At 46.6% G+C, this 26,533-nt stretch overlaps 1 protein-coding gene across 4 annotated transcripts in view; it reads left to right on the top strand.

Moving 5' to 3' along the window:
* Nucleotides 1-3,845: 3,845 nt before the first annotated feature.
* PKNOX2 (PBX/knotted 1 homeobox 2) overlaps nucleotides 3,846-26,533 on the top strand; it is a 316,349-nt gene continuing 293,661 nt past the window's right edge. For all 4 annotated transcript variants that reach the window (XM_065417140.1, XM_065417139.1, XM_065417138.1 and 1 more), the window contains exon 1: nucleotides 3,846-3,932. In XM_065417140.1, coding sequence (XP_065273212.1) covers nucleotides 3,846-3,932 — 87 coding nt within the window. The remainder of the gene's footprint in view (nucleotides 3,933-26,533) is intronic.

Genomic DNA, 26,533 nt, shown 5'->3' with positions numbered 1-26,533 from the left:
AAGGACCAATCCCCAACTAAATCATCCCAGCCACAGCTTTGTCAAGCCTGACCTTAAAAACCTCTAAGGAAGGAGATGCCACCACCTCCCTAGGTAACCCATTTCAGTGCTTCACCACCCTCCTAGTGAAAAAGTTTTTCCTAATATCCAACCTAAACCTGCCCCACTGCAACTTGAGACTATTACTCCTTGTTCTGTCATCTACTACCACTGAGAACAGTCTAGATCCAACCTCTTTGGAACCCCCTTTCAGGTAGTTGAAAGCAGCTATCTAATCCCCCCCCTCATTCTTCTCTTCTGCAGACTAAACAATCCCAGTTCCCTCAGCCTCTCCTCATAAGTCATGTGCTCCAGCCCCCAATCATTTTTGTTGCCCTCCACTGGACTCTTTCCAATTTTTCCACATCCTTCTTGTAGTGTGGGGCCCAAAACTGGACACACTACTCCAGCTGAGGCCTCACCAATGTCAAATAGAGGGGAATGATCACGTCCCTCGATCTGCTGGCAATGCCCCTACTTATACAGCCCAAAATGCCGTTTAGCCTTCTTGGCAACAAGGGCACACTGTCGACTCATATTCAGCTTCTTGTCCACTGTAACCCCTAGGTCCTTTTCTGCAGAACTGCTGCCTAGCCATTCGGTCCCTATTCTATAGCAGTGCATGGGATTCTTCCGTCCTAAGTGCAGGACTCTGCACTTGTCCTTGTTGAACCTCATCAGATTTCTTTTGGCCAAATCCTCTAATTTGTCTAGGTCCCTCTGTAGCCTATCCCTACCCTCTAGCATATCTACCACTCCTCCCAGTTTAGTGTCATCTGCAAACTTGCTGAGGGTGCAGTCCACGCCATCCTCCAGATCATTAATGAAGATATTGAACAAAACGGGCCCCAGGACCGACCCTTGGGGCACTCCGCTTGATACCGACTGCCAGCTAGACATGGAGCCATTGATCACTACCCGTTGAGCCCGACAATCTAGACAGCTTTCTATCCACCTTACAGTCCATTCATCCAGCCCATACTTCTTTAACTTGCCAGCAAGAATACTATGGGAGACTGTATCAAAAGCTTTGCTAAAGTCGTGTTACACATCATCTCCATCTTGGTACACATAACAAAATTCATTCCGCACATGGGTGGGAAAAATTAGAGGGAACACCCACCCTGAGTCCATCCTTCCTCTCAGTCTGCCTTTTTGGAATACATTATTTTAGATTCTGTACCTCCATATTTGGCCATCTCAGAGCCATTGCTGATGTTGCTTGCTCCCTTATTTATGAATGAGGCTAGCTTTATTTTTGCCTCTTATTTTCCAGTTGCTCTTATCATCCGGTGTTCTCAGTTCATATAATGCTAAATTAATGGTCACAGCTAGCAAGCCTACGGATTATTTCCACAGTCATGAACAATTCATTTCTCTTAACAAGACGTAGATTCAAGAGGAGTTTTCCTCTGCCCGATTCTCTACCTTCTGGATGAGGAGGCTGCCCATTACCATCACTCTGTTTGCTACCCTATAGACTTTAGAGCTAGTTAAAATCCACACAAGGCAGAGTGTCTTCCAGTAAGTGTTTGTTCTCACAGCACTCAGCTCCCACTGAGTGCCCCTGAGAGGAGAGGCACTGGGGAGTGAGTTCTCTGCCCTGACCCTAGTGCAGGTTAGAACAGCCTGACAATAGTCCCTAGGGCCACTGCCTTTCCCCACCCATCACCTTGGCACATTGTGTCTTTGATTTCTTTGTAGAAGTTCTCCAGCATTCTACAGTGAATGATTACAAATTCCTTTCTTCTCCTCTGTCCTGATAGTGAAGGATGAATGAATGTATCTCCTTCTACATTCTGTTAGCTTTTTTGACTGCTGCTGCACATTGAGTGGATGTTTTCAGAAAATTATTCACAATGACTCCAAGATCTCTTTCTTGAGTGGTATTAGTTAATTTAGACCCCATCTTTTTGTGTGTATAATTGAGATTGTTTTCCAATGTTCATTACTTTTAATTTATCAAATTGAATTTCATCTGCCACTTTGTTGCCAAATCACCCAGTTCTGTGAGATCTGCAGTCTGCTCTAGACTTAACTATCTGGAGTAATTTTGTATCATCTGCAAATTTTGCCACATCACTATTTACTCCTTTTTCCAGATCATTACGAGTCAAAGCCAGACTATTGCAATGGGGAAATCTTTTGAAGGTTTTACACTCCAACAAATATCTATTTACTGTCCACAAGCTTGGAGGCTTTCCCTCCATGGCTTTTGTTCAGTATCAAAAAATAACTAAGTGTCTGGTCTCTGCCAACCCAATTTCCCTTCCTCTAGGATTATTTATTCAAGTCATAATGCTGAATTGGTGACATCACAGTCAGTGCATGGCAACAGCACGAGGGGCCACAACTGGCTCCACCCCAGGGCTGCTCTTGTTAACAGGACCACTTCCTCTCAATATTTCCTCACTTGCAGTTAGGCTCATAGTTATTTGCATCCCACACAGGGCCGGCTCCAGGCACCAGTGAAGGAAGCAGGTGCCTGGGGTGGCCAATGAAAAGGGGCGGCACTCCGTCCGTTATTGGGGCGGCATGTCTGGGTCTTCGGCAGCAATTTGGCAGCGGGTCCTTCAGTCCCTCTCTTCATCTTCAGCAGCACTTCAGCGGCAGCTCAATCGTTTTGTTTTGTTTTTTCCTTCGCTGCTTGGGGTGGCAAAAAAGCCGGAGCCGGCCCTGTGTGGGATGCAAATAACTATGAACCTAACTGCAAGTGAGGAAATATTGAGAGGAAGTGATCCTGTTAACAAGAGCAGCCCTGGGGTGGAGCTGCTCTGGTTAACAGGACCAGAATGGTTACCTGGGGAGCAAAGAATGTCGTCTCTATATGTCTATTACATGATGATATGTAAAAAGGTAGAGAGATTTTTCAGTTTGCCTAAAGCAGTAAATCTCCTAGATTTAACATTGTGTAGGGTTATCTTTTAATACTATAAACGGATATGTTTGGAATGTTGGATTCAAACATTTTGAATCAGAAGACAGCAGATGGGAATGAAACTGACTTAGTCATTCAATGTTTGACTAATTGGTGACCCTGTACTCTTCTGTCCTCTTGACAGATTTTCAAATATATTGTTGCAAGTTGTACTGTGAGTAATGTTAGTCCCAGGCTGATATGCCACAAGATAAATGGGGCCTACCTGTGGGGAGAATGTGCATGAAGCTATAGAAATATTTTTAAAAGTACAGTAGAGTTGGTTGATGCAATGGCTCCGTATTTGTTTACTCTCACAATAAAGCAAGAGTTTGTACCGAGCATTCTGGCAATTGGGAATGAACAATAACAATGCTCGAACGCCTACTTTTGACTAATATTTCAGGCCTGAGCTGCTCACAAGCTTGAAATATTTCGGGACAGTCTCCCTCTCACCCAGTTTCCTTTGGCAACATGATCACCCCCTGAATAGTGAGGAGATGGATTTGTGTTTTCATAGTGTGTCTTGGAGTCAGGATTTTGGATTTGTACAATTAGCACAACTATGCCACTGCAAACAACAACAAAACGCAGCCATCTTAGAGCGTCAGTACTGAACTCCTTTGAGTCTGAGTAATTCTAACAGCAGAAGCTCATTTGTAGGGGCCACATAGGAAAATGACTCAATAGGCTGAGCTCATTGGCAGGACCAGTGCAGGAATGATAGGCTGAAGGAGGGGTGCTGCTTCATGCCCTGAAGGCAGCGTTCACTCGGGAGCAGGCAGTGTCTCATCTTTTGACTGACTTGTCCTTTTTTTTTTTTTTTTTTTTTTTTGTTAATCAAGCTGAACTTTCTCCCATCAACAGGTTCTAGATGTGAATCAATCCCATGATGCAACATGTCTCCCCAGCACCAGCTCTGACAATGATGGCCACACAGAGTGTGCCCCCTCCCCCTTACCAAGACAGCCAGCAGGTGAGTGTGCTGCAGAGCTCACATCCAACACCACCCTTCAAACATGCAGCAGCAGCGAGGCTTGGCCAGGGGCTTTCCATGCATTTCCACTTATAGCCTTTGTAGAAGAGTTTGGAGTGTTGCAGAAAAACAGCAGGGGACTTAGCGTCAAAGAAAAAATTCCTTATGAATCGGTATTGCTGCCAAGTGCAAAGCAAAATTGATTCTGGCAAGAAATGGAAGGATCTTACATTGTTATCTAGAACCAAATGCAGATGAAGTTGCAATGCATTACTGGATTTTGTTCTGTGCCCTGCTCTAACCAAATATATCCCCAAATGCCAAGATCATACCCTAGGCCGCATATTATCAAAGGTATTTAGGTGCCCAAAAATACACGTTGGCACCTTCTGGAAGGTTCAGACACACCTGCATAAGTTTGTAGCTTGATTCCCATTGACTCTAATGGGAGCTATGGGACTAACCTATTCATATGACTTTGTAAACCCCACTAGACACCTAGCTTCATCTTGAGGCACCTTTGGAAATCTGGCCTGGCCTAACTTTAGACTCCCCAGTTTGAACATGCCACCCTGGGATCTTTTGTGCCAGAGTCCAGAACACAGGTTTGGGAGACAGTCAATGGCATTTAGACTCCTAAGTTCCTAAATCCCTTTTGAAAATGCCATTTAAGCTCCTAAATCAGTTAGATGTTGGGATGACACTGAGCATAGGAACACCTAAATCACTTTACAAATCTGAGCCGTACACACTTTCAAAAGTTTTGCCAGTAGCATCATCTGATATTTTTCCCAAGAGGGAAGGGGTGTAAAGAGGGTATACAGACAATGGCTGGTTTCGCAATGTGCTTGATTTGAAAGAACTCACTCCAAGATAGCATGAAACTTCACCCCTACACTGGGTGAAAGTGCTGTGACTTTGTGACTGTTGGTCCTATCTCTTGATGCCTTTTTAAAATTGTTACTTTTACACCTAATCCGTTTGAGAAAGGAAGGGTGAGTAGTGAATAGTCATCATATGACCTTTTTAATTCGGCCTGGATTCCAAAGAGGAGTTTCTTTACCAGACACTGGGATAAGCAGGAAAAGTGCTCAGCTCTCTGTAGCTGGCATATACAGGACTTGGGAGGAAAGGGCTGGGGGAGGGGAGCTGGAGGCCTGCCAGCTGAAAGGAGACACTGCTGCGTTGCTGAGTTAATTCTCTATAAAAGATACAAGCTTAGGCCTGGTCTAGACTGGAGGGGTCGGGGGTGGGGATCGATCTAAGTTATGCAACTTCAGCTACGTCAATAACGTAGCTGAAGTCGACGTACTTAGATCTACTCACCGCTGTGTCTTCACTGCGGTGAGTCGACTGCTACCGCTCCCCCATCGACTCTGCCTGCGCCTCTCCCGGTGGTGAAGTACAGGAGTTGACGAGAGAGCACTCGGGGTCGATTTATCGCATCTAGACTAGACGTGATAAATTGACCCCTGCTGGATTGATCGCTGCCCGCTGATCCAGTGAGTAGTATAGACATACCCTATGAAAAGACAGCTGTGGTCTCTCAGCAACTCTGACACATACCTGCACCACACCATGTCAATCCCATTGTAGTCCTCCGACAGCTAAAACAAGTGCTTTTCTGTAGATCGGTCTAATGCAAAGCTGGCTAAGGGATCAGCCTGTATTTCAGAAGGCAGCACCAGTACGGCAAATGTACTGGAGTTGGGTGAATACTACAAAACATGTCCTGGCATTTGTGCTCTGATTTCAAGGTGAATTTTCTTTGGCGCTGCTCAAGCCCCTTCTATAGTCTCTTTCCAGGGACTTTTGAGCAATGTCATATTCACTGGCAGAAAGTTAAAGTGAAGCTGAAAGCTCAACTGCTCACACCAGACTGGAGTATTTTTAATAATGTAACTTTAGCGCCCTCGTGGCCAAGATGGAGTCTACTCTGCAGGCAGCTCTGGCCAAGAGAAGGCGTGCGCAGGAATGCAGCAGGAGAAATCCCTTCCACCCCAGGGGCACCTGTTCCAAACCCCCCCGAGTGAACACACACCCCCACAGGAAAAGTACAGTGGATATAACAAGGGAAATATTTATTTACAGAGGGATGAGAGGAGAAAAACAACAAGGGGAAATATAGGGGAAGCAGTAAAACAGGGCTGCATCCAAGCCAAGGCCCCACAGGCCCAGTGGTAGCACAGTCTGGAAGGGCAGACACGGAGCAATGTGTCTGCACACAGAGTTCAGGAGTCCTGAGCAAAGTTCCAGTCCAGTGGTGAGTCTTGAGTGCTCCTGGTCGTCTTCGGCGCCAGTGAACTTTCCCCCAACAAACCCCTCCGGTGCCCTCTTCTGCCGCTCTCTGCAAAGCCACACAGAACGACCACCTCCCCACTTAACTAGCTAGCAACCTCCCTCCTTGTCCCCAGTGCAGAGTCACAAGCCCCGGCCTGTCCTTCTCGGGCAATTCCTCCCTGGCACAGTGCTCCTCCTGGTTCCTGTCCTGGGGTGTCCCCGATCGGCCCTGTCCTTCCCAGGCTTCCGGCAGGTTCTCTGCTGCTTCACTTTTCCAGGGCCTGCCGGCTGCCTCTCCCTCTCCCTGGAGCTCCAGCGCTGCCCCCTGGAGTTTCCCTCCTTTTTTCTTACTCTCCCCCTCCCCCTTAGGAAAAAAGATTTAAAGGGCTATGCTCTCTAAACCCCAAAGGGGTTACAATAATATGCAATGGGGCAGCAGAGATGTAGAGTTCCCAAATCCCCTCCCCAGTTAAACTAGCCAAACAAGGACCTGAACAAACCCTTAACCCCTGGGCAGTTACTTTGTGCCAGCATGACAACAGAAAAATGAATGGGCCACTCTGCGCTCATCCAGTAAACGTTACAATAGCCTGATGTTCCTAGCAACCACATCTGAAGGAGTGCCTGGGGGGCACACAAAAGGAAGGGTTTGATTTTTTGCAAACCCCCTAATCCTGTTTATCTGCTCTTTCTCCCTGAGGTGCTACTTCAAGCCCTTCTGTTGATTCCATCAGTTACTCTCCCCCCAAAAGGCACAGGAGACAAAAGCATGTGGCTTATGCGCCCAATATCAGACAACCAACGCAACTCAGATTTTGCATATCAAGCATCAAATGCTGGCAGCAAATTCTTCATTATAAAGTCACAAAGTTCACTTTAAAAATAACAAACCTATATAACATGAATTGAATAAATGTGGAGAATGACTAAGTGTGAGGAAACTGTGATACCCTCAGAGTGAAAATCAGTTATTTGCTCAGCTCCACTGTTAATGAACTTAGACTGTCTAGTTCAAGCCAGGAACAGAACACCAAAAATTGCTCCCTGATATTTACCAATCAGGAGCTAGATTAAGTAGATCACCCAATGCTAAAACGTTAGTATTTGAATATCAGACCCATTGGACCAAGAGCTTGCTAGGAGGACGTGTATATTTAAGGAAATCTCAGGGCTTCTTTATTTTGCTGGACCCTGGGTGCAGCAGGTGGCAAACAAGTCTAGGGGTACTATGGCAAGATGGAAGTGGGTCCAGAAATTCTTCTTTTGTAACATGGGGTCGTAGTATGGAAAAAGTTGAGAACGGCTAGGTTCAATGCACTGAAGCCACTAGAAGGTGGAGCTGTGTGAAATATTCATAACAAAACTAAAAATGAGCTTGTGGCATTTCTATGAAAATAGAACTTGGCAGTGGGAGATGAACACATTGGGCATGCAGTGAAGTGAGTGTGGCAGTCGGCATGAAGAGAGAAATAAGCACAGTATTGTCGCCACTCTTGGGAGGCCCATACAAATGCTGAGCTGGTTTCACAGTGCGTTTTCTAGTTGCAAACTGGGTTGGTTGGGACAAGTCATATAATTTAAGTCATATTGTATTATTTCTATTTCCCTGATTTAGCTGCTTTCCAGAGGCCTTGCTGACTGTTTCTCAGAGTGTGGAGTTCAGTTGGTCTTAGGAAGATGGGCAGGAAGATGGTTCTTTTACCTTCACACTAATAATTAGACAGCTTGGAGTCAGAGTTAGTGGAGGTGGAAGGGTTCAAATCTGGACCCCTGGTAAGGTTCCTCCTGAGGTTCACCTTCAGAGTTAAGGCTGGGCAAGGGTTGGGTTCAAGTTTGATGGCACTGGGTTCATGCCATCCCTGACATCCAGGGACTTGACTGAACTGGCTCTGGAAAACTGGCCTGGATTTTATGCACCAAACCAAAGAACAACTCCTTCTCCTCTCTGCCCCATGTCCCCAATATTTTGCAGAAAAGCAACTTTTCAAGGAGGTGAAAATGCACGGAATGAAATGGCAAAGGCTTTTCCACTCAGTTCTGCATACTTCTGCCTTCACCCCGCATCATATGCATAGCACAACTTGTAGGTTAACAAGTTAGAAATATGAACCCTTTAACTAAATAGAAGCTAGGGGAAGAAACCATAAGAAAATGTAAACAATGTTTTGATTTATTTAAAAAAAATTGGCAAACTATCTCAGGGAAAAAATACTTCCTGTATAATGTGGCTCTAAGGGTTAGAACAAACCTCTGTCCAAATGCAAATAAGGATTTAGTTGTTATAAAGAATGTCTGCCAAAGCACCCAAAAGTCTTGAACATGGAGTTTTGTGACATTATTTAGATTCAATTGCTGCCAAATACCAGGGGTGCTTCACAATCTGTGCTGGGCTCTTTGGGCCAACACACCTAACTTTTCTAAAAGCAGCTGCATTAGTGGCTCTATTATTACAGTGGCTGAAAAGGCAGCATTTCCATCCATGGTGGGGCTAGGTTGGACACAGGGCTTTGTGTTCAAAGCTGAATCAGGAGATTCAAATCTGATAGTGCAGCAATCTCACCAGCTGTTCTAGTAGGTCAGGGGTCGGCAACCTTTCAGCAGTGGTGTGCCGAATCTTCATTTATACACTCTAATTTAAGGCTTTGCGTGCCGGTCATATGTTTTAACGCTTTTTAGAAGGTCTCTCTATAAGTCTATAATATATAACCAAACTACTGTTATATGTAAAGGATGGCCTGCTGGGACTCCAGGCCCGAAAGCAGGATGAGCAAGGGCTGGAAACCAAGATTGGCAGCTGAGGTGAGTGGAGTAGGTGGCTGGTAGGCCTGAGCAGGGCTGGAGGCCTGGACCCTGTCTGCAAGAGAGCCTCCAACCGGAAGCAAGGTGAGTGGAGCTGCGCAGTAGAGACCCCTGCTGGCGAGGGGCCAGCAGCCAGAACCCCCAGAGCAACGACTGGCTCGGCCTGCCGCCACTCTGGGGTTTCTGCCAGCTGAGGTCTCAGCCCGCTGCCAGCCTGGGGTTCCTTAACAAGAGGGGTGTGTATTCCAACCACCAATGTGTTGCATACTACTCTTAGTGCTACCTTAATATGCACTAGCGAACTTTTAGTGCATGCCAGCTAGGTCTACATGGCCAGCTAACATGCAATGCAGTGTGGTTTAGAATTCACACTCTCTAGTGCATATCAACGCACTTGTAGACAAGCCCTCTATCTCTCTCTCATCAGTTGCAGTGTGAGTGGAGCTCATCCAAATAATGTATTCAGTGAATTTCGAGCTAGTTTTCAAACAATTCCAGAAGGCTTGTCTCTCTCACCAATAGAAGTTGGTCCAATAAAGACAGGACCTCACCCACCTTATCTCTCTCTCCTTCCATTTTCAGTTATTTGCCCATTTTTATTCTCTGAAGTTTGTTCGTAGTCACCTTAGTTTTTTCTCATGTAAGTTAATTCCGTCTCTCACAGGCTCTGGTCACTCTGGGGAAGCTGAACACCTTTACTGAATTTAATGCAATAAGTGTTTTGTCCTTTTTGGAAAAGAAAGTAATCACTTGGCTTGCTGTGCTCTTTATTTCATCTTCCACTTTGATCTGTTCTGTTCCCCTCCCCCATCTTGCTCCCTTGCATGTTCCCTACTCCCTGCACTTGTACATACTTTCCTGACATCGAGTTCCCCTGGTTTCCCGGACTCTCCCTGTGGCAGTTCCCATTATTCTTCCCAAGTGATGGCTCCTCCTCGTGGTAGTTCCAGTCCTTGGCGATGCTTTGTTTCTCCTCCCACTCTTGTGTCGCGATGGCCTCTAGGCGAGGCAACTTGGCTTGTTCCTGCTCCTTGTTTCCTAGCTGCTTCTTCAGGCTTTCAGGCTTCCAGGCTTTTATGATTAGTTGGAAACAAGGAGGATCCTGCACTATGTGACTTCCCAGCGCTTTGCAGGTCACCAACAGTGATACACAGAACACCATTTGGGAACTAGCTCTTCTTGGCCAGCACAGCAGAATGTGTGGGGCTGAGGGGGCAGTAATCTGCTGTGGGTATAGAAAAATAGAAAATCATTGTCCTCCTGGAGCAAGCGAGGAGCACAAAGCCACCAGGACTACTCCTGGGGTGATGCAGTTTATGCCCCAGGCCTTGCTCAGGCCTTTGGGAGTTCACAGCAGGAGCTGAGCTTCTTTGAGAATCTGGCCCTTAGTGGTTAGTGTGGGGCTGAGAATAAGGAATTCTGGGTTCTGTGCCCAGCTCTGCTAGTGACCAACCCTGTGACCTTAGGCACATCCCTGTGAAGCTGTTTCCCCTCCTGCAAACTGGGAGGCAGAGATCCCTCATTTGTGGCTAGAGGAAGGGTCACTGTCTGCCTGCCCATACTGATCACTACAGAGGGATGGGGCAGTAGATAGTCCCACAGGGGATGAAGACAGCAGAGAGCTGCTGCATTTTGCTGCCCAGCTTCTGGCTGCCTCTTCCAAACAAGCCCATCTGTCAGTGACCTTCCATGAACTCTTTTGCAAGACAAATATAACATGTAAAGTAAGCAAAGGCATTAGCTCTCAGGCTCTGCAGTATGCTTAGGACATAAACAGAATGCTCCCTTTCCATTAGTTAAGGGTTACAGTTTTAAACTGGAGGAGCCCATTTCCTCAGAGTCTAACAGCTTTAGGATTAAATGTTCACTGGGTCTGAGTTGCTGGAATTCCTCCATAATGGCTGTAGTCAGCAGCTGGGAGATGTTTAGGGCTGGAGAGATTAGTCTATAGCTGCAGGAGAGACCCAAACGTTACAAAAGAATGTAGATTGGAGGTGGGGTGGGGGGGTTAGTTAAGTGTGAAGAACCGTATTTAATTCACATTATACTGTGGATTAACAAATCACAGCTGCTGAAAGGGGCTTTCATGGCTAGTCCAGATGCCAAACGCTCTTGTGTCCCAGGAGAAATCAATCGCTGTTTCAAACATACATTTCTATGTTGGCCCATGTGTGCCAAGCTGTGCTGCACCATTTCAGCCACCGAGCTGGAGGCTCCAGCCACACATTTATGGTAATATCTGCGTTCAGTGGGGAGCACTTCAAGTTGTTCCGAAATGTGATGCCCAGTAAGAACTTGATTTGCCTTGGTCTGAAAACATCTGAGTTTCTACCATAAATGACCTGCTTATTTGGTGCAAGACTAGGAATGTCCCTTTTGCCTCTTTGCTAAGAACCAGTTTGTTCATTTCAAGCATGCTTTGAGAATTTGGTTCATTCCTCGGATGGCTCCCACTACAGCTAGAGCAGCTGATATAAATGAATAGGTATCCCTGGGATACTTGGAGACAACTCATGAGTTTTACAGATGAGAAACACCTGCACTGTATACTGTGACCCAGAGAACACTTACGTCTGTGTGGATGGGTGCACATGTGTGTGCATGAACATATCTGTGCACAAGCATGATACGGATACGAGTGTGTGCATGCATGTTTGTGTGTATGTATGTATGTGCGTGTGTGTGAGAATTGTCCTAGGTGTCACCAGTGTTGTCAGATGTTTGGCTGCATGTGTGTTCTCCCGTGTGTTCTACCGTGTGCTGTCCCAGCTCTGCGCAGACAGCTGGCAAAGCAGACCTCGAGCAAACCACCCAATAAATTTACAGACTTGGCTTGTAGAAAAGGCACTTGGTCAGGTTTATTGCTGATGAAGCACAGTGCTAATGCCCCGGCTCAATGGTTACAGGTACACTAATACATGTATGCTTGTGACAATGGACCAGCTCAGATAGTGGTGGGACTTTTCACTATCAAACAAAGACACTCCCTCTGAGGGTATGTCTACACTACGGGATTAATCCGAATTTATATAATTCGAATTTAGAAAACCGATTTTATAAATTCGAATGTATTCGGCCACACTAGGCACATTAATTCGGTGGTGTGCGTCCAAGCTACCGTACTAGCATCGATTTCCAGAGCGTTGCATTGTGGGTAGCTTTCCCATAGCTATCCCATAGTTCCCGCAGTCTCCACCCCCCTTGGAATTCTGGGTTGAGACCCCAGTGCATGATGGGGCAAAAAACATTGTCGCAGGAGGTTCTGGGTACAGCCTCCCCTCCCTCCCTGAAAGCAACGGCAGACAACCGTTTCGCGCCTTTTTCCTGGGTGAACAGTGCAGACGCCATACCACGGCAAGCATTTTGCTGCCCAGCTTCTGGCTGCCTCTTCCAAACAAGCCCATCTGTCAGCGACCTTCCATGAACTCTTTTGCAAGACAAATATAACATGTAAAGTAAGCAAAGGCATTAGCTCTCAGGCTCTGCAGTATGCTTAGGACATAAACAGAATGCTTCCCTTTCCATTAGTTAAGGGTTCATTAAAAACGCTTGCTTTTAAACCATGTTTTATATTTTAAAAGGTAAACTCACCTGAGGTCCCTTCCATGGGGTCAGGGTCTTGGGTACTGGCTTGGGAGGGTACTTCAGTCAGGCTGAGAAAAAGATCCTGGCTGTTGGGGAGAACGGAGTGCTGGGTGCTCTCTGCAAGCTCGTCCTCCTCCTCTTCCCCATCCGCAGAATCCTCAGGTGTAGCTGCTGAGACTATCCCCGACCCGGAATCCACGGTCACAGGTGGGGTAGTGGTGGCGGCCCCCCCCCAGAATTGCATTTAGCTCGGCGTAGAAGCGGCATGTCCGCGGCTCTGACCCGGAGCGACCGTTTGCCTCCTTTGCTTTTTGATAGGCTTGTCTGAGCTCCTTGACTTTCACGCGGCACTGATCTGAGTCCCTATTGTGGCCTCTCTCCATCATGCCCTTGGAGATTTTTTCAAAAGTTTTGGCATTTCGTCTTTTAGAACGAAGTTCTGCTAGCACTGAATCCTCTCCCCATATAGCGATCAGATCCAGTACCTCCCGTGCGGTCCATGCTGGTGCTCCTTTTCGATTATCAGCCTGCATGGTTACCTGTGCTGATGAGCTGAGGTATCTGTGGTATCTGTGGTCACCTGTGCTCTCCACGCTGTGCAAACAGGAAATGAAATTCAAATTCTCCTGGGGCTTTTCCTTTTCCTGTCTACCTGGCCAGTGCATGCGAGTTCAGATTGCTGTCCAGAGAGGTCACAATGGTGCTCTGTGGGATAGCTCCCGGAGGCCAATACCATCGAATTGCGGCCACACTAACGCTAATTCGAATTAACAAATTCGATTTTGACGCTACTCCGCTCGTCGGGGTGGAGTACAGAAATCGAATTAAAGGGCTCTTTAATTCGAATTAAATGGCTTCGTTGTGTGGACGGTTCCAGCGTTAATTCGAATTAAAGCCGCTAAATCCGAATTAAAGGCGTAGTGTAGACCAGGCCTGAGATACACCTTTACACACCAATACAAACAAGTTACATATTCCCCTTGACATATCAGGGTGCCACCCTCTGACGTATTAGGGTGCCACCCATTGCCTTGTAGCTGTAGGTTTGATCAAAACATCTCTATTCATCATGTTGTTATCCTGACATCCTTAAGAAGGGTCAGAATGTTCCTGTTACCTTTGGGGAATATGTTTATAGGTGTGGTCTGGTACCACCCTTCTGGAATGTGTTTATGTGAGTGTTTTGTGCCTAGCACCTCTTAGGAGTATGTGTTTTTGCAATATCAGCCCTATGCTTGCCAAATTCTGTAAGCAGGGCCTGCCTCTTGCTTAACTTTGCTTTATATTATCAAGTTTTGACCATTACTTTAGTTCAGGCCTCAGGCCTCATACCCGGCCTCTGATACAAGGGCTTAGACTTTCTTCCTACTACGCAGTCCTCTCATCTCATTTCAGCATTATTATGTATTGTAATCCAGCAGCCAAAAGCAGACTAGGTGCCCGACAGCCCCTTCCCTGAAGAGTTTACAGTTACAGAACTCACATAGTAACAGATGGAGGAAGGGAATGGACCGTCCTACGGTAAAGGTGAAGAACTAGGCCAACGCCAACCAACATGGGTAACAGATATTGTGATACATATAGGAAAATTAAATTCACATAAAAAGAATAGTGGGACATTCTTCCGGAGAGGGTGGATGTAGGTGCATGGGGCTGAGGGGGATGCGCACAGGTGCACGCACTCCTGGAACTTTAGGTGTATCTGTGGTGGCAGGTCTGTCCTGTGAAGCAAGCTCAGGAGCCAACTGGACCTCTAGAAAAGATTTTTACTGGCTACAAGATGGACAGGAGGGAATCTTAAAGGTGCATTACAGAGCTGAAACAGATCTCCGTTAAAGCTAGAAGTATGAGCCCCATTATCTAGGCTCTGGTGACATCCAACAGTGAAATCATTTAAACTTACCTCTCCAGTGATTACTCCCTTCTGTGAGTCCCTCTGGGAATTCCTGCTTCCCCAAAGACCTCCCAGAATACAAAATTCTTCTATGTCGCTGATACCATTAACTGATACCATTAATCCCATGAACTGCAGTGATATCATTTGACCCGCGGCATGGCATTCCAGACATGGGACTAATTGTGTCCGTTGTGTCACAGAGTGCTGTGCTCTGGGGTATCACTGGAAAACTAGGACATGACAATGGTTTTGACAGAGAAAGAGAGAGAATGTTTTAAAATATGTAAATTGAAGGGTCCCTCATTAGCTAATGGGGATTTAGAACATATTGCCAGTTGGACATGCCATCCTTCACTTCCTGTCCTAATTGTTTTGTGGTGGGACTGTGCACTGTTACACCAATGGCATTTCACTAGCAAAGTGACTCTGTTCAGTACCAGATGAAGAGATGCCTGACTAAAGTTCATAATGTATATCAGGTTAAGTTTAGAAATCACTCTGGAATGGAAGATGCTAGAGAAAAGTCAGATCACTTGCTATCACATTTCTGGGCTTTTAGCTCAATGTTCACATTAGCCTTGCAGCTCATATATGCATTTGGATTGAAGATCATTGTGTGAATGGGGAATGTCTTTGGCAGGTGTTGTGATTGGAGGGGAAGGGCCCTTTGGACCGCAGAGGAAGTGTAGCTAGCATGTCTTTGGCTAATACATATGTGGAGAATGGTACAGTTAGGGACTATACTTAAAAGCCATTTGTTTTTGCACATCCAAGGGCTGGTCTACACTGGGGGGGGGGATCGATCCAAGATACGCAACTGCGTAGCTGAAGTCGAAGTATCTTGGATCGAATTACCTGGGGTCCAGACAGCGCGGGATCGATGGCCGCGGCTCCCCCATTGACTGCGCTACCGCCGCTCACTCTGGTGGAGTTCCGGAGTCGACGGTGAGCGCGTTCGGGGATCGATATATCGCATCTTAACGAGACGCGATATATCGATCCCAGATAAATCGATTGCTACCCACCGATACGGCGGGTAATGAAGACGTACGCCAAGGCACCTGCTGTGTGACAGAGGTAGCCCCCACCTTCATGCTGTTTTCTTGTCATTTCCACAAGCTCTGATGCTGAGCTCCAGAGAGAGAGAATGTTTTTATAGAATCTTTTAAAAACAAAACTTTTCCATAGTGAAAAATTCAGACTCAAAAGCCAAGCAGTGCTAAGCAGTGCTGCATGTCGTGAGTTGCATATTTAAACATTAAGCATCTCTCCTTGGGATAATTAATGGTTAATTACTTTATCTGCAGTGCACAGGCGTGGAGGGATGACTGTAGCCCAGGGGTGGGCAAACTTTTTGTCCTGAGGGCCACATTGGGTTTCCAAAATTGTATGGAGGGCCAGTTAGGGGAGGCTGTGCCTCCCCAAACAGCCAGGCGTGGCCCAGCCCCTGACCCCCCCTGTTTCTCACCCCCAACAGCCCCCTTGGGACTCCTACCCCATCCAACCCCCCCGTTCCCTGTCCCCTGATGCCCCCCCCCAGGATTCCTGTCCCATCAACCACCCCCTGCTCCCTGTCCCCTGACCGCCCCCGGACCCTCGCCCCTGACTGCCCCCTGCCACCCCATCCAACCCCCTCTCCTTCCTGACAGCCCCCCCGGGACCCCTGCCCCCATTGAACCCCCCCGTTCCTCGCCTTCTGACTGCCTCGACCCCTATCCACACCCCCGCCCCCTGACCACCACCCCGAACTCCCCTGCCCTCTATCCAACCCTCCCTGCTCCGTGCCTCCTTACTGCGCTGCCTGGGGCACCGGTGGCACCGCCCAGAGCACCCCATCAGGCCATGGCTCTGCAACTGCGCTGCCCAGCCGCCCAGAGCATTGTGCCAGCGGTGCAGTGAGCTGAGGCTGCGGGGGAGGGGGAACAGCAGGAGAGGGTCTGGGGGCTAGCCTCCCGGGCCAGCCAGGAGGATCCCGCGGGCCGGATGTGGCCCGTGGGCCGTAGTTTGCCCACCTCTGCTGTAGCCCCAAAATTACTGTTATGTATGGCACTAGTAGTCACTTTCCGGAGGCTTCGCAGCCCTTTCCATTGTTAGTCTAGCAGAATAATTGTGGCATTCATCTGTCCCCCGCAGAAGGAATTATTTTATTTAGAACAAGCAGCAAAACTGATTAGTGTGGTTGTTTTGAATTCAGAGCTGGACAGGAAATCTGTGAGTTATAAACAGTAGCCAACGTGGCTGTCTCCTCACATCAGGCATCTCCCTTTTCATCTTCCTGCCTTCGGGGTCCATAATGGTTTCTGTTTGTTGGCTGAGATACTATTGAGAGTCCCCCTTGCAGCCATATTTATTGGGACCGCATGGTAATGTAGTCCATACTGCAGTCTCCCCTGTACGGCTGGTCTGTCAGCACACTCTCTGGTGTCCAGCATTCTTTCTCTGGAGCTGTATGGTCTCTGGCTGATCTAGATACTAATTGTTTGAGTCACTTGATGAAAACTTTTAACTGATTGGTTCACTGCTTCTGGGTGCTCATTTATGCCTTGAGTGATTCCTTGAAAATCCTTTAAATAAATCTAAGTTAAAGCCAAACTCACACTCGCAGCAACGTTCCTTTCCTAATGCACATTATGGCAGGTCAGCCTCTTCCAAATGGTACAGTATAATTGCAGTGACTCTCCCTCACCTCACTATAGCCTCTATGGCCGCTGGAAACAAAGCCTCGGTGTAAGTTTCAGTGACACTTTACTGAAGAGGGTTTCAGTGCCCTTTGAATGGCTCCAAATGAAGTTAAGAGGGGTTTTTTTAGATTCCGAAATAGAAACTTTCACGTCAAATGTATTTTTCGGGCTTTAAAAAGAAATGTTCTGCTCACGTTGCACTTCCTGTGCTAGCCACACTTCAGCCAGCCAGGCAGCCTGCAGCATAAATGGCAATACTGTACAGCGTGGGGTTTGGGAACAGCCACAGGTGAGGCTGGAGCGACCTGGCAGTGGGATCAGCATCTCTGTGTGGCGACTTCAGCGGTTTCTGCAAAATTTAAGCTTCCTCTTAAAACCTGTTTCTAGCCCTTATGGCTGCAAAGGGAATTCTGTGAATGTGAATGAGTCTGTAGACAGCCAAAACTGAGAGCTGTGAACTGCCTTGTTCATCTCCAGACCGTGTAAGCTCTGTGGCCTGTGATGACAGTTTAAGTGCCAACACTGATAGCTATTTCACTGCTGATCATGGGTCAGATTGTGCGCCAGTAGTACTTTACTGCGTGAGTAGCCCCATTGAGATCAGAATCCAAGGTAGGAGGGAGGGGACCACAGACAGGGACATGGAGGATAGATCTTGTCCTCCCCCACCATGCACCACAAAGAACTGTTAACTAGATGATGCTTCATTAGCTCCTCTAGAGCTTCGCATTCCCATGCTGTGAAATCCTTCATGGGGAGCTCCTGGGGCTGGCTAAAGAAGCCCTGAAGCCTGCTGCTTGAGAGCCAGAAAAGGGGGGATGTGGCCCCAATAATGAAGTGGAAGGCACAGGACCCCACATGTCCTGGTATCACAAGATTTGGGGGCAGAACCCCCTGCCAAAGCCTCTCCTACCCCTACACATTTTGGGGAACTCCTTGGGAAGAAGTGTGCCATTTTCCTCTCCTGTGTCCTGCAGGTTTGCCTGGCCTGAGGTCAGAGTTGGACTGAAATCCCCTCCCTCCCCAGAAAGCGCCTGCAGTCAGTTCCACCTGATGTGTTGGTCTGAGTGTGAGGGGAAAGGGGCAGGCAAGTTAACTTTTCGCAGTGAAGATATGATTAAGTGAGAGATATGATTGTCATCTCAGGCTTTCTCACCTATGGGACTAAGAGCTGTACTCTGCAATGCTGAGACCTGCTTGCCACCTTCGGGAGGCTTTTATGATGGAGTGAAATCTGCACATTATGAGCCTGTGTGAGAGTCACATGGCCCTTTATGCTCATCTCCTTAACGTGTCCCTATGGTGAGGAAGGTCACTTTGCACAAATGACACCTTGGTGCGGGTTTTATGGCGTGTTGAAAATTGGCGTAATCGTTTGCTTGTTTCACTACTCCTCCTGGTTTCCTTTTGTGAGCCCTCTGAGTTGAACGTGGTGTTTTGGCTGATCTCCAGTGCACCTTGTTTTCTGCTGGTGTGGTAGAAGCAGAAGGGAAATGCAGGGATATTTTATTCCTGTTTGCAGTTGAAAGGACTGTTAAAATAGGAGGGCTTCTCCATAGCCAGTTCTTTCTGAAACTTCCAGTGCAACTTCCATTCCCTCTCCCTCACTGATATGCTGAGGCCCTGTAGCCCTGCGGAGCATCTAGGGTGGAGAGACACCGGAGCCCAGATTTCTGTAATCAAGGAAAGCATGTTCAGAGAGAATAACGTTACCTGGCCAGGAGGTAGAACTCCTGGCATTGGGAAGATATAAAATTCCTCTACCTTTGGCTGTGGTATGTTTGGAGAGGAAAGGCTTAGATGGAACCTTAAAAGTTGGAGTGCTGGATGGTATTCCAATAGCAACTCTTGTGGGAAATGATATTTAGTCTGTGGCTAAAGCAGTTAATATAGTAACTCACAGCCAGAAGGAATATCATTGTGTAATCTCAGAATTGTTCAGACACAAAGGCAGCTGTGTGGGGAGGGAGTGGCCCCAGCCCCAACCCCTGTTCAGCAGGAGGAGGAAGCACTGTGCTTTGAAGTGTGGGAGGGGCCAAGGCCAACTCCTCCATTGCTCCTCCATCTAGCCCAGTATCCTGTTTTCCAACAATGGCAAATACCAGATGCTTCCAAGGGAATGAACAGAACAGGGCAGAGACTGTGGAAGTCAAAGGTTTAGGGACACCCAAACCCTGAGGTTGCATCCCTGACCGTCTTGACTAACAGCGATTGATGGACCTATCCTCCATGAAATCATCTAATTCTTTTTTTAACCCAGTTATACTTTTGACCTTCAACATCCCCTGGCAATGAGTTCCACAGGTTGACTGTGTATTGTGTGAAGAAATACTTCTTTTGTTTGTTTAAAACTTGCTGCCTATTAATTTCATTGGGTGACCCCTGGTTCTTGTGCTACATGAAGGGGTATATAGCACTTATTCACTTTCTCCCCCTCACTCATTATTTTAAAGACCTCTATCATATAGCCCGGGGCGGCCAAACTTACTGACCCTCTGAGCTGCATACAACAGTCTTCAGAAGTTTGAGAGCTGGGGCGCACCTGCCAGGACTCGGGACTTCATCCCTGTGGGAAGCACCTGACAGGGTTTAGGGCTTCAGCCCTGCTCCTGCTGAAGCCCCAAGCCGCAGCACGCATGCCCTGCGGGGCTGAAGCCCTGAGACCCCCGCTCCCTGCTGGGCAGAAGTCCCTACCCTACCACCTTGCTGCAAGGCAGAGGTCTCGAGCTCCTCTTTCCAGTCTGGTAGGTGGAGAATGGGGGGTGGAGTGTGTGTGTGGGGTGGGGGGGTGGCTCTGTGAGCTGCACTTTAATGGTAAAAGAGCTCATGAGCCACAGTTTGGCCACCCCGACATAGCCGTTTAGTCATCTCTTTCCCAAGCTGAACACTGCCAGGCTTTATATTCTCTGGTCATATAGAAGCTGTTCCAGACCCCTAATAATTTTTGTTGTCCTTCTCTGTACCTTTTCCAATTCTAATCTATCTTTTTTTAGATAGGGCGACCAGAACTGCACGCAGTATTCAAGGTGTGGGCATACCATGGATTTATATAGTGGCATTACAATATTTTCTGTCTTATCATCTATCCCTTTCCTAATGGTTCCTAACATTCTGTTAGCTTTTTTGACAGCCATTGCATATTAAGCAGATGTTTTCAGAGAACTATCCACAATGACTCCAAGATCTTTCTTGAATGGTAACAGCTAATTTAGACCCCATCATTTTATATGTATAGTTCGGATTATGTTTTCCAATGTGCATTACTTTGCATTTATCAACATTGAATTACATCTGCCATTTTGTTGCCCAATCACCCATTTCTGTGAGATCCCTTTTGCAATCAGCTTTGGACTTAACTATCTTGAGTAATTTTGTAATCATCTTCAAATTTTGCCACCTCACTGTTTACTCCATTTCCTGGATCAATTATGAATATGTTGAACAACATTGTCCAGGACAGATTCCTGGGGAATACCACTATTTACCTCTCTCCATTCTGAAAACTGATCATTTATTCCTATCCTTTGTTTCCTGTCTTTTAACCAGTTACTGATAAATGAGAGGACCTTCTTTCTCATCACATGACTCCTTACTTTGCTTAAGAGCCTTTGCTGTGAAGGATCTTGTCAATTGGACAAGTTCCATTGTATCATCTTTGTCCACATGCCCTCAAAGAATTTTAGTAGATTGGTGATACTTGGTTTCCTTTTACAAATGCTGTGTTGATTCTTCCACAAGAAATTGTGTTTGTCTATGCATCGGATAATTCTGTTCTTTACTATAGTTTCAACCAATTTGCCTGGTTCTGAAGTTAGGTTTACTGGGCTGTAATTGCCAGGATCACCTCTGGAGCATTTTTTAAATATTGGTTTCACTTTAGCTATCCACCAGTCATCTGGTACAGAAGCTGATTTAAATGATAGGTTACATGACATACCACAGTTAGTAGTTCTGCAATTTCATATTTGAGTTCCTTCAGGACTCTTGGGTGAATTCCATTTGGTCCTGGGGACTTATTACTGTTTAATTATAAATTTGTTCCAAAACCTCCTCTATTGACACCTCAATGTGGGATAATTCATCAGATTTGTCACCTAAAAGGAATGGCTCAGGCGTGGGAATCTCCTTTACATCCTCTGCAGTGGAGATAAATGTAAAACTTTCATTTCGCTTCTCCGCAATGGCCTTGTCTTCCTTGAATGCTCCTTTAGCACCTTGATTGTCCAGTGGTCCCACTGTTTGTCAGGCTTCCTGCTTCTGATGTATTAAAAAAAGTTTTTGTTTTTGAGTCTTTTGCTAGTTGCACTTCAAATTCCTTTTTGGCCTGCCTAATTATGCTTTGACACTTGACTGACCTGAGTTTATGCTCCTTTCTATTGTCCTCAGTAGGATATGACTTCCAATTTTTAAAGGATCCGTTTTTGCCTTTGACCACCTCTCTTACTCTGTTCAGCCACTGTTGACTTTTTTGGTCCCTTTACTATTCTTTTTAATTTGGAGTATACATTTAATTTCAGCCTCTATTATGGTGTTTTTATCAAGTGTCCATGCACCTTGCTGGATTTCACTCTTGTTACTGTTCCTTTTGATTTCCATTTAATTAGCTTCCTCATTTTTGTGTAGTTCCCCTTTCTGAAGTTAAATGCTACTGTTGTGGGCTTCTTTGTTAATCTTCCCCCTCCTCCCCCCACCACAAGGATGTTAAACTTAATCATATTATGGTCTCTATTACCAAGCGGTCCAGCTGTATTCACTCCTTGGGCCAAATCCTGGATTCCCCTCAGGACTAAATCAAGAATCAACCTCTCCCTTTGTGGGTTCCAGGGCTAGCTGCTCCAAGAAGCCGTCATTAACGGTGTCTAAAAACTTTATCTCTGCATTCCATCCTGCGGTGATGTACCCAGTCAATATAGGAATAGTTGAAATCCCCCATTATTATTGAGTTTTCTATTTTTTGGCTTCTCTAATCTCTTGGAGCATTTCACAATAACCATCACTATCCTAGTTAGGTGGTCAGTAGTATATTCCTACTGCTATACTTATTATTCAAGCATGGAATTTCTACCTATAGAGATTCTATGATACAATTTGATATATTTAAAATTGTTAGAGTCAAATATACTATGCTTTCTTTCACATATGGTGCCACTCCCCTACCAGGTAGGTGTTTGGCAGGTACTGCTTGTATCTCGAGGGTTAATACTAACTTTTTTGTTGCTTTCTTGCTTGTTTGTTTGTTTAAAAACTAAAGCTGTAGTTTACAATCCTCTTTCCAGGCAGGAATTCTGAGTAGGGACTTGAAGTGGGAGCTGAGGCAGATGAGGATGGGAAGGGATTCTTCATAAAAGCTAGATGGGTGTTAGGAGCCTGGCAGAAAGAGAGCATCAGACAAGCAGCTAACTAGGTGAATAGGGTGAGGAGAGACGGGAAGTGACATAGGGAGGGTTTTGAAGAAAGGCTAGGCCTGTACACAACATTGGGAAAGGCAGATGATTTTGGTGGGGGAAGGTGAATGTGGAGGAAGCCAGAGAGATTGCAGAAGCTGAGATGTGAGATGATTGAGGGTTTTCTCAGGCCTTGCCTACACTACAGAGTTTTGTTGATGCAAGTTACGCCAACGTACAGCCACTGCTGTAATTAAACCACCGTTGCATGTCCACACTATGCTCCTTGTGTTGGCAGAGTGCATCCACAATGAGAGCTCTTGCATCGACTCAGAGAGCAATGCACTGTGGGTAGCTATTCCTCTGTGCAACTGGCCGCAGGGTGAATTGGGACGGGTTTGCAATGCCTCATGGGTCAGGTACAGCTTCACACGATGAAGGTTTCTCAATCCCATTGTTCCATGGACATCCTACTAGATTGCCAACCGCTTTTCAACTGTCCTGGCAATCTGCAACCCAGCCATCTCTGTAAGAAAGCACAGGATGTGCACTGCTTTTCAGGATTGTGCTGTGTGTTATGAACAAAAGGCTATAAGAGGAGTCCAACGGAGGGCAATTCAGCTGGGGGATGCCTTGAAGGAGCATATTAACACTGAGCTACAGTAATGTGTGTTGCTGTAGTGTGCTGAGCCTGGCATTGTTTGTTTGCACCATGCTAGGAACCTTGTAATGAGTGCTGTGTGTGCCTGAAAAGGAATACATTGTACATCACTTTTTCATGTAGCACTCAGTAATATTATCAGACCGACATTGCTGAACACTAACACAAGAAGCCCACAGAGGTGTGTGGGAGAGTGTGTGGGAGAGAATGAGACAGTGTGTGTGTTGGGGAAGTGTTGGGGGAGAGTGAGTGTCGGCACCCAGTCTCTTTAAGTATAGCACTCACCAGCCTGATCACTTGTTCAGACAGCAGCTGGAAGCAACCAATCCTGAGATAAAAACAAGAAGGAATCCGGTGGCACATTAAAGACTAACAGATTTATTTGGGCATAAGCTTTCTGTTAGTCTTTAAGGTGCCACCGGACTTCTTGTTGTTTTTGTGGATAGACTAACACGGCTACCCCCTGATACTTGAATCCTGCGAGAGACAGCTGGTGTCCCCCTGTCCCCCCACCCCTGCTCAGTGGAGACTGGAACACCAGCGGGAGAGGGGAACACCCTAACATCAGCCCCACCTCCCTCCCTGGCTTTGCACAGCACAGCATGAGTCTCTTTCCCTCCTTCCCCAGCATCAGCTCACCCTGCCTGCCGGTCGCTGCGGTCCTGGTGCTGGGGAGAGCAGAATTCCACATTAATGTTTTGATTCCGTGATTCCCTCCAAGTTCTCTCACAGCCTCCTCTCCCCACAGACCAAGGAGATCCACCCCCTCCCGTCTAGTCCAGGCAGGAGTGCATTTGCTATCAGGAGCGGCATGCTCAGCTGGGCAGTGGCTATATGAGTTCTCCACGCTGAGCAGCGGCGGATTAATGATTTTGCCGCCCCTAGGCCCTGAAATAATTGCCACCCCCGGCCCCATATGAACTTGTTTTCGTTTTTTTTACAAATTCGTTTGAACTAAAATGAATCTAAATATCATTAAAATAATTGAACATTTACAAGTACAGTGGACCCTCGCTTGAACGCACGTCTGTATAGCGCGATTTCGCTTATAGCGCGGGACCGCGCATGGATCCAAAACTCCACGTTCAATACGCGCTATGATTGGTAGACTCGCGGCGTCACTGATGCTGCGATTACAAAAATGCTGCTATTCTAAATTTGCCGCCCCTAGGCGATAATACGCCGCTGACGCTGAGCAATTTCAAAACTTCCTGGGGCTTTGAAAGGGGAAGGGGCACATGTCTGTGTAGCTGGATGCAGGGCAGTGGAGTTCAAAACAGTGAGCAGAGCGGTCACGGGGGGCATTGTGGGATACCTCCTGGAGGCCAGTTACGGCGACATAGCGAACGCACTGTCTTACACTGACACTTTGTTGCTCTAACTTCGCTGCAAAAAGCTCTATGCCTCTCATCGAGGTGGTTTTATTTTGTCAGCAAAGCAGGAGAGTTTTGATGGTGGGAAGAGCATTGTAGTGTGTACACCGCCACTGTTTTGTCGACAAAAGCTGCCTTTTGGCTCAGTGGGGATGGAGAGGAACATGCTGACAAGTAACATACAGTTCTTCCTTTTCCTTTTATGCAGTAAACCAATGTACGACCCTAGTGTTCAGCACCCTCCCTTCCCACTCCTGTGAAATGTATGTGTGACAAACCCCCATTCCCCAAAGCAGCTTATACAGGGAAGCAAAAGAGCAAGGAGATAAGGAGCACTAAAGAAAGATCAGATCTCTTCTTTGGCCGCTTAGCTTTAATATCTTTTCTGCTAGCTGTGATGCTTCTTGACACATCTTTTCAAAGGCAACATAGTTGACTGTCAAAAAGACTGAATTTCCTAAAATACAGAGGAAGCAAAGGGAAAAAACTTCCTTTGAGAATAGAGCTTTAATAAACTTCTGGTTCGGCTACAGGCTAGTAAAATTGAGCATAATCTATTCAAATGCACAGGAGAATCTGTCTTTTGAAATTAGGAATCTGCATAAAAAATCCAGGGTCCCATATGTTCTCCATTAAAACATTTCAAGTGAAGTTATTTCACTGCAACTTTATTTTTAAAGTTTGGGGAATAAAGTTATGAAAAATGGAAGCTTCTTTTTTTAAAAATATGCTGTTGTTTATCTTCTGAGGATGAAGCACAATGGGCAAAATTCTGCTCTCCATCACACTGGTGTAAACCCAGATGATGATTTTTTTCTCAGTGGAATTACTAAGAGCGGGATTTTACCTCATCCTGTATCTCTCCATTTTCTGTTCATTTCCACTGCAGCACAGTCAAGAAAGAAGAAACTCCACTTTACTGGAAAGTAGTTTTATCTGGAAAGACAAATTTCAGTTTTTGGAAAATTTCATTCTCGGTCAGGATGAAAAGCTAAAACCTCAAATTTTTGCAGAACTGAACTCTTGCAATATTTTGTGGTGTTTCTAAAACAAAAAATAGATTGATGCAGAGCTGCTGACTAAAACGGATATGGATCTTGTTAGTTTCACTGCTGCCCACCACTGCAGCAGCAATGAAACTGGACAAACACTTTTTGTCAAATTAGCCAGACTCAGGTGAAAATCACTGTAGCTATTTAGGGGTGGACAGCAGTGAAGCTGACAAGAATTGCATAAATTTCAGTCTGCAGTTGTCAGGGTCTCTAGGGTCCCTGGCAGGCTGATCGGGAGGGGGGAGCCAGGAGCCTGGAAGCCCTCGGAGCACTGGCTCCCAAGCTCCAAGGCTCCGGGCTCACCCGGGGCTGACAGTTCTTCCTAGGCTCCCAGGTCCGCTGCTGCAGGTAAGCTGAGGGGAATTGGGAGCCCGGAAGCCTTTGGAGCCCGGCTCTACTGGAGCCCACTGGGTGAACTGTGGAGGAGTCAGGAGCCCGGGAGCTTGGGAACTAGGAGTCCAAAGGCTTCCCAAATCCCAGGCCAGCTGGCTGCCCAGGCTGGCAGGCTCCTGGGAATCAGGCAGCTTGGGGAGGCAGCTGGCCTGGGAATTTGGAAGCCCTGAGGTCCCCAACTCTGAAGAAGTCTGCCTGGTGGGCTGCAGAGGAATGGGCTGCGGGAGCTGGCAGGCTTCTGTCAGAAGTTTGCCGGAATTGAACCATTTCTGGAAACATTTTGATTTTGATGAATCGGCAAATTCTGATGGAAGTATATTTTGTTGGGATTTTTCTGCCCAGCTCTACTGGGGGGGTCTGTAATGCCAGAGCCAGCTGCGCTGTAGCCACTGCTGAGAAGAACTCTGCCAGCATATTAAAGATCTCTTGTCACTTACAACTCTGAATTTGCTTTCTACTAGATCCAGGAGTTTTTTCTGAGCTTGGAACTTGGATT

Source organism: Emys orbicularis, chromosome 15 (assembly GCF_028017835.1).
Source record: "Emys orbicularis isolate rEmyOrb1 chromosome 15, rEmyOrb1.hap1, whole genome shotgun sequence".
Classification (NCBI taxonomy): domain Eukaryota; kingdom Metazoa; phylum Chordata; order Testudines; family Emydidae; genus Emys; species Emys orbicularis.
This window is presented reverse-complemented; position numbering and strand designations above follow the sequence as displayed.